The sequence below is a fragment of the Zalophus californianus genome, chromosome 3, assembly GCF_009762305.2.
Source record: "Zalophus californianus isolate mZalCal1 chromosome 3, mZalCal1.pri.v2, whole genome shotgun sequence".
NCBI classification, from domain to species: Eukaryota; Metazoa; Chordata; class Mammalia; order Carnivora; family Otariidae; genus Zalophus; species Zalophus californianus.
This window is the reverse complement of record NC_045597.1, coordinates 64593619-64614235: the sequence shown is the minus strand read 5'-3', so window position 1 is coordinate 64614235 and position 20617 is coordinate 64593619. Positions and strand designations below refer to the sequence as shown.

At 37.0% G+C, this 20617-nt stretch overlaps 1 protein-coding gene across 9 annotated transcripts in view; it reads right to left on the bottom strand.

The window, feature by feature from the left end:
- The window catches only part of TRPC4 (transient receptor potential cation channel subfamily C member 4), a 199976-nt gene that overhangs the window by 31450 nt on the left and 147909 nt on the right, over positions 1-20617 (bottom strand). For all 9 annotated transcript variants that reach the window (XM_027589174.2, XM_027589170.2, XM_027589178.2 and 6 more), the window contains one exon: positions 8833-8972. In XM_027589174.2, coding sequence (XP_027444975.1) covers positions 8833-8972 — 140 coding nt within the window. The remainder of the gene's footprint in view (positions 1-8832; positions 8973-20617) is intronic.

The window sequence follows — 20617 nt, the reverse complement described above, 5'->3', positions numbered from 1 at the left end:
GTTTCTCCCTCTGACCCTCCCCCCTCTCCTGCTCTCTCTCTGTCTCATTCTTTCTCTCTCAAATAAATAAATAAAATCTTTAAAAAGAAAAGAATATCAGAATATTTCCGTTCTTTTTATATTGCATTTTATACCAAAGACCTTTACAAATGTTAATTAATTCTCTTGAAACTAATAGATAGTATTTTTTTAATCTCTCTGGGGAGAAAATAGATCACAAGCATCTGATTTTGTTTAACACTCAGACTCTTGCTTGAGTGACAATTTAAAACAATCAAGTTTGAGGTAGAGGGAAATTATTTTCTATTTTTAAATGTTGATAACTGTTCTTGAACATTGCTAAATTCACCATCAAATAGCTAATCATTGAAGATGCATAAACATTTAAAAACATTATTTTTTATTCATTATAACAAGTATCAAAGTGAGGGTTTGTGGTATCAACCACTATCTAATTCTCTTCTCTTGGTCACCCCATATAAAATGCACCTTTTCCCTCAAAGACTAAGATCACCTTCACTTTTTATTCACTTCTCTAGAAAGACATGTTTAGGTAGAGAACATCCCCTCTGCCCCCCATTGATGGCTAATTCTATATTTCTTTCTCTCTCCACTAAGCAAATATGGCTTAGGACTATATCTCAAAATGTACAAAATATGACACAGTAAGCATTCTTAAGGATGTGACTGTTGGAATTCCTCCTAACATTTAACACAATGGTGCATGCAATGGTACCCAAGAAACATTTTCTTCCATTTCTTATTGTCCACTGAGGATGGGAGGGACACACAATCATAAAAATGCTTGAAAAGTGCTGCGGGAATGGAGAAGAGAAAGTGATAAATTCCATCTGGGGCTGATGGGGCCAGAAATGAACAGAGATTACATGCTGTTCAAGCTTTAAGGGTCATTTGATATTATCCAATCTCCTGGACATGCTGATCCGTGTTCTAGGTCTTGCAGGCAGTTGGGGGCAGTGGGATATAGAATCCATCATCACAGGGTGACATGGTACTTTAGATTCCCTTCTTCGCAAACTGACTCAGCTAGGACTTGCAAAATCAAGAGGAAGGTTTTCCATTTTACAGATCACGAGATGCTAGATTCTGCCCCGATCTAGTTACCCAAGTCTGCTTCAAAGTCTAGCACTTCTGGTAATTGTTGGGAAACGATGTGAATATGTTCACATTCATGCGTGGTCAGGGCTTCCTGAGCAAAACATTGCATGGCTGTTAAAAGATGTCTGGATGGCAAATACGCCTGAGACTTATAGAGACTTTCTGAGAGATTTGGAAACATCTCCCCTGGAGACATCTGCTTAGATTCTAAGGATAATAAAACTAGAGACCTTTGCCTCCCCTGAGAGAGTTTGTTTACTTTAGAAAGTTAAGGTCTTTCTCTTTCTCTGGGGGGGAGGACGGGCAGCTGGCCCAGCTGCACACTACCAGCTCCGAGATTCCGATTTTCCCAGTTCCCCTCCTGTGGTACAAGCTCCTGTATGCAAAGGGTACATCTGGCTCTCATCTGTTGCCCTGTGGGGAACTGGAGGGATTGGGGACCAATGTGAAGATTGTTATGTAAGTCAATAATTTGTCTGTTCTCTGATCCAGAAATCTCATCTTCTGTCAGGATTCAATAGAGATATAAACATTTAGTAATTATCCCTTGATGTCATTCTTTGAAGGTTTGCTTTTAAATTTTTCTCCTGTCCTTCACATATACATTTCATTTTGGTTTTTAAACATAGGCATGGGTTTTACAGAGCAATTTTAAAATTCTTACAAACTACAGCGTTCTTTGAACTTGGAGAGAAAAACTGTAATTCTTCAGTTTTAAATGTATTTTCCAAACTCTGTTATTAGGTATTAAAAGCTTAACTGGAATTTACAATTTCTCGTTGGCTCTGTTTTCTCAATCTTCTTCACAAAATCTATGTTCATTTTTTAATCTCTTCATGTCTGCCTCCCGCCATTCGTGATGCCACTTCTCAGGATCCCTTGCCGGTCACTCTTTCTCACTTGCTCCTTAAATACTGACTTTGCTTCACAAGCCTTTTCTCCTTCTGTCTACTCCCCCTGCAGATTTTCAATGATCTCAGCTGTCTGTTATGGGCTGATGATGCCCAGTCCTCCAACTCCAGCCTGGACGTCTCCCTTTACAGTCTTATTTTCTATTCTACTGCCTCGCTGACGTGTCCACACAGATATCTCCCAAGCATCTCACCCCACAGGCCAGAATTGGAACTCACGATCTGTTCCTCCTCAAACTCTCTCTCCGTTTATGCTCCCTGATCTTAGCGAGTGGCAGCAAATCACCCAAAGCAGAATTTGAGGTTGAGAGTCCTCATTGGTATCCTCACTGGTTAGAAAAGATCCTCTGGAGATGCCTGGGTGGCTCAGTCAGTTAAGTGTCTGCCTTCGGCTCAGGTCAGGATCCTGGGGTCTTGGGATCGAGCCCCATGTCAGGCTCCTTGCTCAGCGAGGAGCCTGCTTCCCTCTGCCTGCTGCTCCCCCTGCTTGTGCTCTCTCTCTCTTTCTTAAAATAAATAAATAAAACCTTAAAAAAATGTTCCCCTATTTCCCTCAGAAATTATTATACTAGCTTCCTAATGCTCCACCTGCCGTGGACCTTATTTCTATAATCATCTGTTTCCTCCAGAATCATCTTTTAAAAAGGCCAGATGACCTCAGATCTTGTTTCATGTTCTCCAAGAATTCTGTGATGTTCTTGAGATGAAATTCCAGGTTTCCAACATGTCACATGAAGCCTCTGGAATCTGGGTCCTGACTTCTTTTTGAGATTGACCTGCCATTTATACTCAGTTTGGTACTTAATGTTCTGGCTCAAACCTTTAGTACTGGTCATTCCCCAAATTACTTCATATTCTCACCAAAATTCCTTTCTATGAATATCAGTCTCTTTGTCTAGAATGGATTTAAGTTCTAATTATTTTGATTCTTCAGCTGTTAATTATTCATTAAATATATGCTGAGTGCCTACTCTGTGTTAGACATCATCTTCCTGGTTCACAGTGGTGAGCAAATAAAATACAGTTTATGCATATGAGCTTATTATATAGTGAAAAAACAGCCATTAAATAAAAAATGCTCATCGTTCCCTTGACAGGTACTCTTTGACCACAGAGGAGTGGACACTAGGGTCCTGCTGACCGGAGCTGGTAGTTCTATGTTATAGAATAATCCTTGAAAGAGAAACACCAAGTATGTTATTATACTTGAATTAAAATAATTAATTTTTTAAAAAAGGAAGGAGAAAGATCACGAGCTACTGTATACATTGAAGCCTTCCTAGGGCCATCAATTCCTGCCTTCCTCTTTCTTTCAAGTATTTGCCTTTCAGTAAAATATACTACAGTACGGTTTTGCTCTAAGCCTGCCTTTTTACTCAGATTTTTTTTTAAAGAGACTCACTCATTGCACACCTCTATAAGAGAATATTCAACCTTGGATTACCTGTCAGTTTCCCATGGAGGGAACTCTGTCTAATGCATTTTAGGAACTGGGCATCTAATAGAGTGTTTTAGAGATGATAGAAAGTCAAAAAGCTTTGTAGGGTGAAGAATCATAGACATATTCAAAAGCATGGTTGTTGGAAAAGATGAATCATTTGTAGAAATGTGAGTATCGTAACATAGCTGGAATATGGAGAGTTTGGGGATAGTGATGACTCTAAGAGGAAGCTGGAGCCAGGTCAGGAATATCTTAGCAGAAGTGTTAAGAGAGGAAGATGAACTGAATCATGACACTGGTTTATTTATATCCTCTATAGTCTCTGATGCATACTTAGAAAACTCAAGCGATCCATAAACATGAATAAAAAATTAAATTGACACAAAATGAAAATATTTGCCATATGAGAGTAAACAGAAAATGTATACTGGTTTTAATGTTTGATTTATACGGTGAAAACCTTTCCCCTTCTACAAATTGGTTAGATAATGAAGTAGTGAAAGACAATAAGAAGGCATAGGATTTTCTCCTGTGATAGATAATACTAAATTAAACATTTAGGATTTAAATGTCTACAGAGCTCTGTGCTATAAAATTAAAGAATATTTAGAAAATTCCCTAATTTGGAGAGTACATTGCAGTTACAACATTTGCGAAATGGAAACAATATTTGCCTTTTGTCTAGCTGACAAGCATAGGAGAGTTCAATGAGGTACTTACTCAGAAATATTTAGAAGAAAGGTACTATGAACAATTCCATCATGACTGTTAAAATAAATGTTCTTATCCATAATGATTTTAATTTTTGAAAATATTATTTATATCACACAGTGGAATAGGCATAAGAATTTAATCATTACTGCCAAATGACTAAAGATAAATACGAGACAAGTTGTACATATAGAAAAGGACAGGGTAATATTTAGGAGAAAACCAGTCCTAATGAAGATAAAGTAACATTTTATAAGTGTGGCCAGGCATCAACAAGCTCTGGATTAACTATTATTTCATACATAGTGAGAAGAGGAAATGGTCAACAAACTGTTTCAAGGATTAAAAGCAAATAAAAAAAAAAAAAAGCTTACAATTCACGAGCTGTGAAATGTCCATGAATCAAGGTATTTAAAGAACTACCACAAAACCTTTCATGTAAGGAGGAGAATAGTGAAGTCACATATACTTTTGTACTGTCTTTGGCTGTACAATATAATGCTATTGTGTGGTACATAAAAATTAAAAACAATACCGAGTGTTTATATTAAGCTCTACTTATGACATTAAATGTGTTTGTTAATGTAATCTTTGCAAACATTCTATAGGATTTGATTATTAGTGTCATTTTACACATGAGAAAATTGAGGTATAGATTAAGTAACTTGTCCCAAATCACACAAGTAGAAAGTGGTATAAGTGGTACTCAGATCAAGTACAGATCAGAGCTCAAACCATGGCCTTAGTTAGAAGGACCCTTTGGGGTGTGTGTGTGTGTGTGTGTGTGTGTGTGTGTGTGTGTGTGTGTGTGTTTAAAATCATCTCTAGGTGGGGAGCCTGGGTGGCTCAGTTGTTAAGTGTCTGCCTTCAGCTCAGGTCATGATCCCAGGGTCCTGGGACCGAGCCCCACATTGGGCTCCCTGCTCCGCGGGAAGCCTGCTTCTCCCTCTCCCACTCCCCCTGCTTGTGTTCCCTCTCTCGCTGTCTCTCTCTCTGTCAAATAAATAAATAAAATCTTTAAAAAAAAAATCACCTCTAGGTGAATGAATTACAAAAGGATAAATCAATTAAGCAAGGGTGGCCCTTCTGCCAAACCTATTCTAAAAGTTTCTCCCCTTGGATAAATCAGTTTCTGAAAGGTTTTCCTTTTGAGGAATGACAGGTTTTTTTGGTCTGGGTCCATGGCTTGGCTGAAAAGACCTAGGGCTGGAGTTTTGCTTCCATTTATGCACCTTCGCACTGGACGTAGAACCTGTACAATCCTACAGAGATCTGAATTATAACTCCCTGGTAATTTTGCCTGCCCCAGAATAGGCAAACTATTTACCAGGAAGCAGCATCAGGGGATTCCATCTACCTCATGTTTCATAATTAATAAGTCATCAATCTTGTGGCTCTTCCCTCTTAATTTTTGTTTTCAAATCCAGCCCTCCAACAGCTTCCCCTATGTTCATTGCTCTACTTCAGGCATTCATTATCATTTGACTCATTCTCTGCTTACATCTCATTAATGCCCCTCTTTATTAATAGAGCAAATCCCACATTCTATAGCAGAATGTGAAAAGTCCTTCTTATCCTCCCCTCATCCCAATTTACTGGATCATTTCTCTTAGATATTGGCCTCCTTTATACACTCAGACTTTTTTGCACATTGTGTCTTTTCTCTCTGGAATTCTCATGCACTTTCATGAACCCAATAGGTGCCCACTGGCTCTGTCTTCCAGGACACCTCCAGTAGAGTTTAGTTCCTTCTTTGATGCTACCACAGTCCCTGTTGTAGAGTTTATTGTATGGGAAGGTTCTAAAACTGATACGCATGTCGCTTTCCTCCACCTGACTGTGAACTGCTTGAAGGCAGCGGATTTGTCCCAGGCATCTTTGCACTCTCAGAAAACAGATGAAATCCTGGTTTGTTAGTGTGCTCCCAGAAATTCTTACTGATTGATTCACATAATGGTTGTTTGCCTTATTTATAGCAGAGTCTATTTTTGTAGACAAATATGGCCTCTTTTCCAGAAATAGTAACTTATAAATTAACTAAAAATTAGCATGAAAAATTGAATGATAAATAAAAAAGAAGTTAAGGAAGGGTGAGTCAACAAGTTGGCATTACAGGCTCCCAGAGTAAGTGTTCTTTTGATTATTATCATCATTCAATGGGTAATAACATTGGGAACGACATTAAATAACTTGCCCCAAATCATACAGGTTTCACATGGTAAAGGCAAGTGTGAATCCAGAGCTCAAACTTTTTTCAACTAACATAAAGTAAATGAAGGGACATAATAAAGATATTTAAAAAGGCAAGTCCAATGAGCTCATAGTATATGAAGGAGGAGGACATAGGAGTAAAAGAGAAAGAAGAAAAATTAATAATGCATGTTTATTCTATAACAGGCATTTTAATTATGTCAGCTTATTTACTGCTCATACCAACAGCACAAGGTAAAAATTATTAGTCTCCTTATTTTATAGATGCGGCACAGAGAGGCAGAGAAACAGGTCAATTTCAGATAACTAGTAAGTGATGGAGGAAAGAAGTGAGCCCAGAAAACACTACCCACCAAACTCCCCCGCTGCAACTCAAGTTTTAGTCACACAAACTAATCACTCAGAAAGGACATTCCACACTTTACATTTACAGTCATAGCTGAAATCCTATGACCACAGTGCATGAACAAACTGTATTTCTTGAGATTCCATGTTATTTACATCATTGTCATCTGAGGTAATTCCTCTGCCTTTCCATCTCCTCTTTACCCCTTCACTCCTTCTTCATCACTTGGGGTGGGTGAGTTGAATTTTAACCATAATTTTTTCCTTGTTGTAGTATAAGGGAGAATGTTTACATTTTAATATTAAAATAGATGTTGCACATGAAGAACTTACAACTTTTTAAGAAAATTCAAATCCTGTACCTAAAACTGAGACACAAAAATTCACAGGTATTCATTAATTTATGTAATTGTACCCACCATATACCAGAGTTCTTATATTAAATGTATACTAAATGTATATTAAATGTTCATATATTAAAATGTATATGTACTATATGTAAACACCATATAAATGTAATATATAAAAATATTCTGTATCTTAATATAAATATTGCATGTAAAATATGAGAAGTTCTTTTTGATATCAATCTCATACTTTTCTTAGCTGTTGAACAGAATTATACAGTCCAGCATCATTCAATGTGTCTTCCTTAGATCAACTACATCAGCATCGTCTGATGAATTTGGTACAAAGGCAAATTTAGGATCCTCCCTAATATTCCTACTTTAGAATTTCTGGGGATGGAGAAAGGGAATCGCCTTCCAGGTGCTTCTTGTGCACCTGAAAGTTTGAGAACTGCTACAGTCTTATAACACCAGAATTTTATATTCGTATGGGGCCACAAAAAAGCAGATATATTACTTTTTCGTAGAGAGATGGATAAAACAACTTTATAGATATACTTAAGGGTCATTACAAAGAAAATAGGAATTGGACAGATACGCACTTAACAAGAGACTGCCCATCTCCTACATAGATGCATAACCTCCTTGGTTAAGACAGTACCTTCCACTCTCTTAAGGTCGTCAAGGGCATTAACCTCAATGCAGGTAGGAAAAATTACCCAATTATCATTTTATTCTTAAAATATAGCTTGCTTTACGTGAAATTGGCAGGCAATGTTCTTTCCTAATGTCTTAGTGAGTGCTGGCAACATTTTAATTGAACAAATTCTAGAAACTATGGCTTTTCCAACTTTGGGCATTTTTGACCCTGACAGAACTGAATACTGCACTAAGATACTCAGGCTGCTATTTTAAGAAGTAGATGAAATGGACATGAGTTCACCTACATGGTAGTATTTTCTAGATCAGATCGCTAAATTGCATGAATCATTCATGTAAAGCCTAATTAGACACTCTTTATTTTTTACTAATACAGTAATCATTTTGAAATAAATTTTTTAAAAAAGGAGAGGAAAGGAAAGAGGGAAAAAGAAAGGCAAGAAGGAGATAATACTTTGGTTTGAAAAATATCCCCCAAAGTACAAAATAATCCAGATTGTCATTGCAGAGCAAAAATGTTTTACATAAATTCTGTGGTTTGGAAAAGACTGATATTGTACAAAATCTGGGGGAGTGATGGGTGTATGGGATTTCAGGCACTGTCATATTGAATGGGATGAGGAGAAAGAAATTATGTTCTGCTCTAATTATATCAAACTATATAAGTTTGAGCTGAAATAATTCAATGCTTTGAAAGAATAATATTTTGATCTATGTAATGTTATCGGTTAGTTATAACTATTAAAAATAGATTTTGGTTGCCAAAACTTAAACAGTGTTTAAGGTAGAATTTCATTAGAAATGGAAAGGATTAGAAATGAGAGTAACTACTGTGAGTAATTTTGAGGCATCATTCAATTTAGATGCAACTAAATTGGGTGACAACTTCAAATTGTGAAATTTTTTTATGACCATAAATTGGGTATTATCTATGTATTTTATACCCATCATCAACAAAGTCATGAGGAGGTGAACAGCACATATACATAATGCTCTAGGTAACATTATTAGTAAAATTAATAGCAATCAAAGGTGTATCAGTATTTATCAGAACTTATGCTTTACCAACAATATAAACAATAGTTACCTTTACAAATGCAACAATTTTCAAAGAGATTGTTGCCAAATATAAGGAATTCATCACAAAATCCATTAGATTCCACCAATCATGGATGTAATCTTGAAGTCCACCATCCCACATTTGTTTAATTTCTCCCCATATAAAACCTGAAATTACAGAAAGATTCATCGTTAAATGTGATTTTCAATCAAATTACTAAAAATAGAGATATGCAACTTAAAAATTATAGAATCTCAGAGCTGCAAGAGACTTTATTGTTTCACTACATGAAAGATCTCTTTTTAAAGACAGTAATATTCAGTCTCAGCCACACTTTAAAACTTACAGGACACTGAGCTAATTGTAGAGAATGTTCTTAGGGCAGTTTCCCTTTCTTTTATTCATTTGATACATTCATAAGAAGGTGCAGTTTTTGAATCAACTGTAATTTCTCTGCACTATATATTTTTCTCATGGAAAATATGGTAACACTTACTTATAAACAAGTACTTAAAGACATATTTCCTCCAGAGTTGAAATGACTCAAAGATTCATGAAAAAACAGTGTATCTGGTGAACATAACTGTCTTAATTCCATCAAGCAGGTACTTTGTTTTGCTTTTGTAAGCAGTTAGCAACTTCAGGGATCTGATTTCAGTTCTGGACACAAAACGGTTATAACATGCATGATGTTTCATAAGAAGACCTTATATCTAGCAATAGCTTTGAAACTATATCCAGAGAAAATAAAAATCCCTTTCTTTTATAATGGTCATATTTTTAATAGGAAATGTTTTAATTTTCAAATTCTAGGAAGTACTTATAAAATATCACTATGTATCATTCTATTTCCATAATCTTATTAAAACTTTATAAATCTAATTTTCAGGCCCAATGATGAAAGAGAGAGATATCAAAGGGTGTAGAATCAGGAAATAGTAAAGTGATAAATATGATTTCATAACTACATTAATATAAGCAAATAAGACAACTCTATTAATAATAGTCTGGAATGTCAAATGTGTAGCACAGTGTTTCACAGCTGTCTTGCACTAAAAGCCAGAAAAAATCAGATTAACTATAAAATCATAACCTTTCATGGACCTATCAAAGAGATGGGAAACCAAAGAGCCTACACTTCTAAGGAAAGCAGGTTCCTCCAAAGAGAGCCTCAGGGTGAACATTAGCTCACCCGTGGCAGAGTGCAGGCGTAAGAGACAAATGCATCATGCAAGAGAGTAAGATGATTTCAGAAAGACTTTTAAATAAACTTCTAAAGGTTGAGTCTGAGCTAGCACAAGAAGGTAGAACCCCTGGGACACAGATACAAGGGGAGTCTCCAGCTCCTTGCGTGCTCTTTTGCATAGAGTACCCCTCTTCCTTAGGGAGCACAACACATGAGCCCTATGGGAGAAGCAGGAAAGAGTCCTGGGCCGAGGGTTTACACCAGTGTCATTCAAGGTTTCCTACCACAGGCGGGAGGTCAGGAAAGTCTCTTCTGCACATGACCTGCAAAGTGTCACTGCTATAAGTAGTAAGGTATAGAGCATTGAGAACCTCCATCCCTAATGCCCAGGCATCATCCTACAGAAGTCTGACCCTAGACCAGGACAACAGAGGATCTGCCTGTCTTACATCACCAGGCCAACAAACAAAGTAACGAGCAGAAGCTGACGACCACTGGAGGAGTGGCAAGAACATGGAGAGAGAACCCCTCTGAGGCACAAATGCACAGAGGAGGCCAAAAGGTGTGGGTGGAGCAGGAATTCTGAGAATAACCCTCTTTCCTACTTGTCTTAGTCAATTGAGGCCACTCTAGCAAAGTATCACAGAGTGGGTGTCTTAAAACCACAAAACTTTATTTCTCATAGCTGACTTCTCTTTCTCTCCTCACATGGCAGAAATAGAGCAACCTAGCTCTCTGGCCTCTTTGTATAAGGGCATTTATCTCATTCATGAGGGCTCCACCCTCATGACCTAAAATGCCTCTCAAAGTCCGCACCTCCAAATGCCATCACCTTGGGGGTTAGGATTTCAATATGTGAATTTGGAGGGGACACAGACATGCAGTCCCTAACACCACCCGAAGCAGAGTATATGGTGCTCTGAAGATGACTGTAGCAACAAAACTCAAACCCGGCTCAGCTCCCGACTACATTGCCTCAAATTCCTGCTTGATGTTCTCGCACAAGAAAATGGCATGTCCATTTTCCGATGTCAATGCTACATGTACTTCTGTCTGGCCTTCTGCACAGGCAGATGTACCGTCTCCAAATACACACATGCAGGCACACTCTGATACATCATATTCAAAATGTTTTAAAAAGATAAAGAAAAAATATTGATGGCATCAGGAGTGGGGGTGGGGTGGAATGGCATGGCATTCAAAGGAAGAAATCAAAGACTGACATCAAACTTGTTGTCTGAAACTATGTAAGCCAGATGCCATTATTACAGTGCTGAAAGAAAAGAAAAAATAAAAGTTTACCCAGAACTCTATACATGGCACAAATAACTCTAATAAATGAGGGTGATTGAAAGACATTTTTTCAGACAATCAAACACTCAGCTTATTGCCATGAGACCCATGCTACAAGAATTGCTGAAGGGATATATTTTAGGCTGAAGGCATATGATACTGAAAAAAATTAGGTTTGTAAAAAGAAATGAAAACTTATATCCAGGAATGGTTAAAAAGAAAATAAATGTAAAAGATATTTTTTTATTGCTCTAACAGATAATTGACTGCCTAAAGCAAAAACAGTAGCAAAGAATTGTGGTTTATAACATATATAACATATAGAAAAGTAAAATGACAACATTAGCACAGAAGATGAGAGAAAGGAATTAGAAACATACTATCATAAAGTTCTTACACTACATGTCAACAAAATAAATATTATGTGAAGTTAGACTGTGACAAATTAAAAGTTTATATTGTAAACCCTAGGACATTCTCTTAAAATATTTTTAAATGTAGGGGTGCCTGGGTGGCTCACTTGATTGAGCATCTGACTCTTGATCTCAGCTCAGGTTTTGATCTCAGCGTCGTGAGTTCAAGCCCCATGTTGGGCTCCATGCTGGACATGGAGCCTACTTAAAAAAAAAAAAAAAATATATATATATATATATATATATATATACACACACACACACACACACAAATATATACACACATATACACACACACATATATATACACATTTAAATGTATAAAGAGCCAGAAATATAAATAAACGTGAGATTATGAATAATTTGACAACAGGCAGAAAAAAGGGAAAGTGCAACAAAGAACAGATAGAGTCAATAGGAAAAACAATAGTAATGGGGTAGATTTCAAATCCATCGATATTAATAATTCCATTGAATAAAATGTATGGTCTTAAAAAATGTATAGTCTAAACACACCAATTTAAAGACAGAGATGGTCGTATATAAAAATGCAAAACACAACTATATTACAATTCATCAACAGGTTAAAAATGAAAGAATAATAAAGACACTATGAAATACTAATCAAAGGAAAGCTAAAGAAAAGGAAGGTTTATTGGCTATATTAATATAACTAGATATATTTCAAAAGAAAGAATGTTACCAGGTAGGTAAAGGGATACTACTAACGTAAGGTTGAAAAGGCCAACTCACTGAGAAGACAGAACAATCCTAAATATGAAGGCAGCTAACAACATAACCTTAGAAGGCAACATGCCATAATTAAAATCGAAACAAAAAAGACAGAAAGGTATAAATATAGTTAGATGGAGACCATAGTATTCCTCTCTGTAGAACCTGTAGGCAGAAGTTTGGTAGGACTATAGAAATTCTGAACAACACCATCAACAACCTGACAATGGCAGAATACACTTTTTTCAAGTGCGTGCTTATGTAGTATTCGCCAGGAGAGACTATATCATGGGCTATAAAACAAACCTGAACATATTTATGCAAATGGAAATCATACAAAATGTGTTCTATGACAACATAATAAACGAAAAATCAGTAACAAAAGGTATTTGGAAAATCCACAAATATTTTGCAATTGAACAACATACTTCTAATAACCCTTGGTCAAAGAGGAATTTGCAGAATAATTAGAAAATATTTTGAAACTGAAACTGAAAATAGATCCAAAAAAATAAAATCTGTGATGCAGCTAACATAGCACTTAGAGTGGAATCTATAGGTTTAAATTAAGACTTTATTAGAAAAGAATAAAAGTCTCAGTGATCTTAGCTTCAACTATGACACTATGAAAAGCAAAGCAAACAAGTTAAGCCCAAAACAAGCAGAAGAAAGTAAAAGAGATAAGAGCAGAAGGCAATAAATTTTAAAACATAAACCTTGAGAAAAATCCACAAAAACCGAATCTAGTTCTCTGAAATGATCAGTACAATGGATAAAACTCTAGCCAGAATGGTCAAGAAAAAAAGAGGGAAGATACAAATGATCAATATCAGAAAAGGAAGAAGGGGCGTCAATACAGATCTTAGGACATTATAAGGAAAACAAGTGAATAAAATGAACAACTTGATACCCATAAATTTCACAACTTAAATGAATTGAACATTTTCCCTGAAAGACACTAACTTCTAATCTCAACTCAAGAGTACAAAGAGTAACCTGAATTGTCCTATACTTATTAAAGTATTATGAATTCATAGTTAAAAACCTTCCACCAAAGAAAAATTCAGGTCCAGTTGCTTTATGGTGAATTCTACCAAACATTTAAGGAAGAAATAATACTAGTGCTAAAAACACAAGCAGCGAACACTTAATACAAAAGGAAAAAACATCCAAGAGGCAAGCAAGTGTTGTTCTGATAAAAAAAGTTTGACAAAAATAATACAATCAAAGAAAACTACACACTAATAACTTTTATGAATATGCACAAAAATCCTCAACAAATATTAATTAGTAAATTAAATAGAGCAATATATAAAATTGATAATAACGGTTTTTCCCAGGAATGCAAGACGGTTTCAACATTTAAGAACCAATCAATGTGATTTATGCTATCCATAGTCTACTGGGGAAAAGAGATCTCAATAGATGCCGTAAATGCATTTGACAAAATTCAACATCCATGCATAATGAAAACTTTGGCAAAGTATGAATAGAGGGGTAATTTCTTGATTTGATAAGGGACATCTATAAAAATATACAACAACCATGTTTATTTTGCAGAGGGCCAGAGAGTAAATAAGTTAGCCTTTGCAGTAAATGAATGGGTGTGGCCGTGTTACAATAAAACTATTTATAAAAACTGTCAAGTGGCGCCTGGGTGGCACAGTCTGTTGGTTAGGCATCCAACTCTTGATTTCGGTTCAGGTCAGGATCTCAGTCAGAGTCTTGGGATCCAGCCTGCATGGGGCTGGGGCTCAGCGGGGAGTCTGCTTGGGATTTCTCTCCCTCTGCTCCTCCCCTTGCTTTTGTGCGCATGCTCTCTCTCTTTCAAATAAATAACATAAATCTTAAAAAAAAAAAAAAAAACTGCCCAAGGGTCATATTTTCCTGCTGGGCGATAGTTTGCCAGGCCTTGTCTAGTATCTTGATTGTGGTGGTAGTACACGATTGTGTGTGTCAATGTTTTATATCTCTGTGCCCTGAAAAAAAAAAAAAGTAATGCTACAACTTGAAGGCAGCAAAAATGATGAGAGATTGATGCTGACAAATGGAGATAGGGATAGATTACAAATAAAGAAATACAATAAATATCTAATATGTCATAAATATAATAAATATAATAAAATATCAATTGTGATATATTGTTGATAGGTATGTTTGAAAATTCTCATAATAAAACTTTGGGAAGAAATAAAGGTGAATTAGACTTTAATAATCTATCATCATTTAGTAAAAACTAGAAATGGTTATTTATTATTATTTAAAAATTTTTTTTTAATTTTAAGTTAGATTTAAATGAATAACCCTAGGTAAGGACTGATTTCAGTTGAACTAATTTTAATGTGCGCTTTCAAAAAGATTTTATGTAAATTCCAGTTAGTTAACATACTGTAATATTAGTTTCAGGTGTATAATATAGTGATTCAACACTTCCATTCATCACCCACTGCTCATCATGTCAGGTGCCCTCCTTAATCCCCATCACCTATGTCATCCATCCCCCACCCACCTCCTCTCTGGTAACAATCAGTGTGTTCTCTATAGTTAAGAGTCTGTTCTAACTTCAGGCTCTTAACTATGTGTGCATTTTAAAGTCTGCTATAGACCCTGCTTTATTCTGGATTTGGTGTTTCTATCCCAGCTTCTCCTTTGAGGGTTCTTTCAGAAAGAAATCCCTCTTGAGAGCTCAGATAACATAGGGACTTAACTGGGGAGATGATAATGATCACTGCCTCCATATTGAAGAAAGGAATATAACAGACCTGAGTAGGACATGATGGTCTGATTTTAGAGCTTGTGGGAAACTTACAATTTATATTACCCAATGAGGAATAGGTACACTGGAACCCGTTTCCTCCCTTCATTCTATGGTGCTTTTTCCTACTGAGCCTGGGGACAGTCTCAGAAGCCAGCACATACCCACAACCTACATAAGAAAAACTAAGGCCAAAAGAGACAGTGTAGTGCTCCACTACCAGCTGATAAAGAAACCAGAACTCAAGCTCCTGAGGCAGTGCTCTTAGACAATGTTTTCTTATTTCTGAGATTTCACAGTGTGGCTTATTTGTTTTGTTTCATTTGAAACTTTGCCAATTCCCAGAGATGAGAAGATGTGTGCACTGCAATCATTAATTGAACAAATGCATTTCAAGTGAATTTTCACCAGAGATAAGAATTTTACTATATCAGGTGAGTGAGGTGCTAGGCTCAGCTCAACTGGTAATCAGCTTTGTAATCTTAGACAACAGTGTTCTAGTGTTCATTACCTCATTTCAAAAGAAGAGAGGTTTGGATTATACGCAGAATCCTACATAAAGAATCAACAATCATACAAATCTTACCATCTACCGCAATGGTATGAATAGCCAGACATTACTTCTTCCTATCTGGATTATCAAATTTTACTAAAATCAGTCATCGCAATAGCTTCCATGAAAGATTAAAAACTGTTTGTACCAGAGGACACAGATTTGCTTTGGTCTGCCCCCAAAAGCACAAATTGGATCTTTGATATGAAAATTATAGAGAGAAATCTTCTTGCCCAATGTAAAGAATGCTTTGGCAATCAGAGTTGTTCCAAAACTGGAATGGATCACCTTGTGGGATCAAGACTCCAATCCAAAGCCTGGAATGTCTTCCATCACTCAGGCTCCTGAGAAATTCTGAAAGTAGGTGCAAACCTGTTCCATCTGATCTCTAAAGGGCATTCCAATTCTATGAATTTGTGATTCTGTTGTTTTCAAATTTGTATGTATTATAAAATGAAACATATTTTAAATACCTGTTAAATAACCAGAGTGTTTATATCTTATTTCCCTTTAGTGATAAATTGATAGCTCTCTCCTCACTTCTACTGGAAAGCCAAATGTATTAATAGCTACCAAAATAGGTAACTTCAAATATTTTATGGATAATTATGTAAGGTAATAAAGAAGCTATGGGAAAACTTTTATAAAGAACTAGTTAGGAGCTCAGTACAAAACAACATATTAACCTGGAGCTCTTTAATATCTGAGCAGACTCTGTTCCTATTAGATGGGTTCAAGAAGATGGTACTTTTATTGGAAGCTTGGGCTAGATGACCTCTAAGGTTTTCTAAGAAGGGGAACAGCAAACACAATTCAGAGATATTACAGTTCCTTTGGAGTTCAAGGAGTAGGCATTAAGTCTGGCTTTCTGGATCACACAAAAAAAATTCTTTCACTTCTGACCTTTGTAAGTCATAGCTGTGTGGGTAAAACAGAGATCCTGATGAAACTGAGTGTTCACACCATCATTTTTTAACCTGAGCTGTAAATAAGACTGTCAGTCAGTATTTGTTGGCTAATGGGGTTTGGGATCTTGTTGTCTTAGAACACCAGAATGGAGTAGCACTTGCTAGAGCTCTAGTCACTGCATATGTGTTTGGTAACTATTGATTTCTATTTCTTATAAGCACGTTAGTGAAATACCAAGTTTCCTCTGCTCTGGTGACATTCACTGAAATTTTTGAAGAAACAAGCCTTTAGAAAAGCTAGAGGGTGCTATTAACTGGCTGAAATATGCATCCAGATCAACTATTCCTGGTAACTAGTCCGAAGAGAACAAAGCTTCAGGGAGCTTCTGTCACAAAATGTTTGTCCTGTTCCCACAATGGGAACATTTCAAAATTGCTCTCTGCTGTTTATAAACAGATGACATGATTTCTCAGAGTCACGGTGGAGGTCTATTACAAGCATGGATGTTGAGAATGTGGGGACCAGCAAAGGAATGATCATAGTGCAAATGAGTCAGAGAACTTCCTTTGAAAGATATTTGTGGATGCCTGGAAGTCTTTAGTATTTTTTTTCCTACCTTTCCCATAACAGTTTTCGTCAGGGCTACTTGAGTGTCTGATTATATCCTATCGTGTGAAGCAGGCTGTGAAGATAAGATGAGGTAAGCAGACCTCAGATGCCACATTTAACAGCCCGGATTTCAGATGAGAAGTGTGTAATTCTGTGAACAGACCTCTTGTCTTGTTCTTTCTCCCTGTCGGTATTTACACAAAGGACAAATAACTCTAAACAAAGAGTGAGTCACCTTTTCACCTAGGGCAACCTCCAAGGGCTTGTTATGGCAGCCCAAGAGCTAGTCGAGGGACCTGACCTTGGAAGTCTCTTCATAGAACACTGAGTTCTATGCTGTGGCACCAAATCAACGTAGATAAAAAAGAACAAAAAAGAATTCCTCCCTGCCGTAGGTGTTTCTTTTATTTATTTTTTTTCCTCCCCAAATCAGGGAACAAAAAAGTGGTCTCTGGTGAAAATTTTGCTTTTGCTTAGAAAAATCTAAATGTAGTTCTTTTACTCAGTGGAGACTCACATTCTGCCGGACCCCAAAAATGTGCCAAGTTAAGGGGCAGCTTCTATCCTCTCAGTGTTATATTTAAAACCCAAATAGAGATAAAGAGACCCCACTAACTACTTTCTGAAGACAACTTACAGAAAATTGTAGCCACACCCTGCCCTCTAGGGCTTATAAAGAGGCATTAGGACCATATCTTTTACCAACCACCTGGCTCTCCAACCCCATAGTCTATACTGAGAGAACACTTGGAATAAGTGGCAAGAGAGCTGTGAGGTCAAGGTCATACAGTTTTTGTGCTAATTGGGATACCAGATGGATAGACGAAGGTGACAGCTCACCAGCACTACCACCTTCCTAAATCAAGTGAGGAAGACTCTGAGAAAAATCCCTCATAAATTTGGGGGAATTCTACAAGGAAAAACTGGCATTTCAATCCTTACTGGAGTGTCTGCTCAGGCATTTGGCTCACTCCTGTCTCCCTGGGTCTAGCTTGTCAAGGACAGCAGACAGTGTGTATTGGCAGTAAGGTAGCTAGCTGCAGCCTGACCTCCTGACATGACATGAGGCGGTTTTGTGATGCTCTCAGGGAGTGAGTGCTTATTACAGGAAGAAGCCGAGCTTTAGCAATCATGCCCTCCTATCCTTGCCAACTACTGGTTACAAGGGTTGAGGGACTGGAAGATGTCAGGCAGAGCTGTGTTGTGCTTCCAGAGAACTATGCAATGTGGAGGTACACAAGGCCCTCTAGAGAACACTCATGCACTCATCAGGAGAGTCATGAGTCATGGCCTGTCATACTGGCTACACAGTATTAGCCTGAGATGCATACAACCAAAAGGAAAGAGCTGTGACCAGGGTTCCAGTGAAGTCATGAAGACTTGTAACTTTTCTTGTCATCCCTCTTCCCTACAACCACCAAAGAGGAGAACGTGAACAGTTTGTGCCCCTCTTTCCATTCCAGAGTTGGGGTTGAAGGACGAGCAAATGATGGACAATTCTAGGTTCTCTGAGCCATGGGCCAGGCCTTTGTCAAGAAGAGGAAAGCTTTAAACGAATGATAAGACTCAAGTTTTAAACTGAACTGGGACTACTTTAAAAAAAAAAATTATTTATTTGTCAGAGAGAGAGAGAGCGAGCACCAGCACAAGGAGGGGGAGAGGCAGAGGGAGAGGGAGAAGCAGACTCCCTGCTGAGCAAGGAGTCCAAGACGGGGCTCAATCCCAGGACCCTGGGATCATGACCTGAACTGAAGGCAGACACTTAACCAACTGAGCCCCCTAGGTGCTCCTGGGACTATTTTTTAATAACTTAAAGTTTCAGGAACTTGTATCTACTAGACATATCATCAAAGTACAGGAAAATGGTATCTGGTAGAGGGTGCTTGGGGAGAGTGATCAGAAGTTAAACCATTTCAGGTTTAGATTCTAATGAGTTGAGACTCTTTAATAAAGCTTTTACATGAATACATACTTTGCATGAAATTTTGCTTCCAGAATTATTTCTCAATTGTTTAAAGACCTCTGGAATATCTGAACTAATCAACCAAGGGGAGAATTCAAAATCTACATTTTTTTGTAGAAATTCACAATGATGATGACTTTAGTCAGCTGCCCACACTTCAAGAAACACTGACTTAAAGGGACAGTAAGACATGTAAAAGAATAAAACTGGACAACTTTCTTACCCCATACACAAAAATAAACTTAGTATGGATTAAGGACTTAAATGTGAGACCTAAAACCATAAAAATCCCAGAAGAGAGCATAGGCATTAATTTCTCTGACATCAGACATAACATCTTTTTAGATGGCAAAGGAAACAAAAGCAAAAATCAACTATTGGAACTACATCAGAATAAAAAGCTTCTGCACAGCACAGGAAACAATCCACAAAACTAAAGACAACCTACTGAATGGAAGAAGATATATGCAAGTGACATATCTGATAAAGAGATAGTATCCAAAATATATAAAGAACTTATACAGCTCAACACCCAAAAAACAAATAATCCAGTTAAAAAATGGGCATAAGACATGAACAGTCATTTCTCCGAAGAAGACATCCAGATGGCCAACAGACACATGAAAAGATGTTCAGTATCATTCATCATCAGGGAAATGCAAGTTAAAACCACAATGAGATATCACCTCACACCTGTCAGAATGGCTAAAATAAAAAACACAAGAAACAACAGATGTTGGCAAAAATGTGGAGAAAAAGGAATCCTCATGCACTGTTGGTGGGAATGTGAACTGATGCAGCCACTGTGAAAAACAGTATGGAGGTTACTCAAAAAATTAAATATAGAATTACCACATTATCCAGTAATTCCTCTACTGGGCATTTGCCCAAAGAATATGAAAACAGTAATTTGAAAGAACACATGCATCGTTATGTTTATGGCAGTACTATTTACAGTAGCCATGTTATGGAAGCAGCCCAAGCATCCATTGATAGATGAATGGATAAAGAAGATGTGCTCTGTGTGTGTGTGTGCGTGTGTGTGTGATGGAATATTACTCAGCCATAAAAAATGAAATCTTACCATTTGCAACAACATGGTGGATCTAGAGAGTATAATGCTAAGCAGAAAAGTTAGAGAAAGACAAATGCCTTATGATTTCACTCATATGTGGAAGTTAAGAATCCTACTCAATTTTGGGGGCAGTATTTGTGGAGCATAAAGGTTTTAGCTCTGGAATTACACAATGAAGTATGAATCAAGTGGCTAGCATTTGTTAGCTCCTGATCCTGGACAAGCGATCTAACTTCTCTAAGCCTATTCCCTCTCAATGAAATGAGATACAAACAACATTTATTATGATTCAATTAAGTGGAGCTACTATGAAGTTCAGATAAG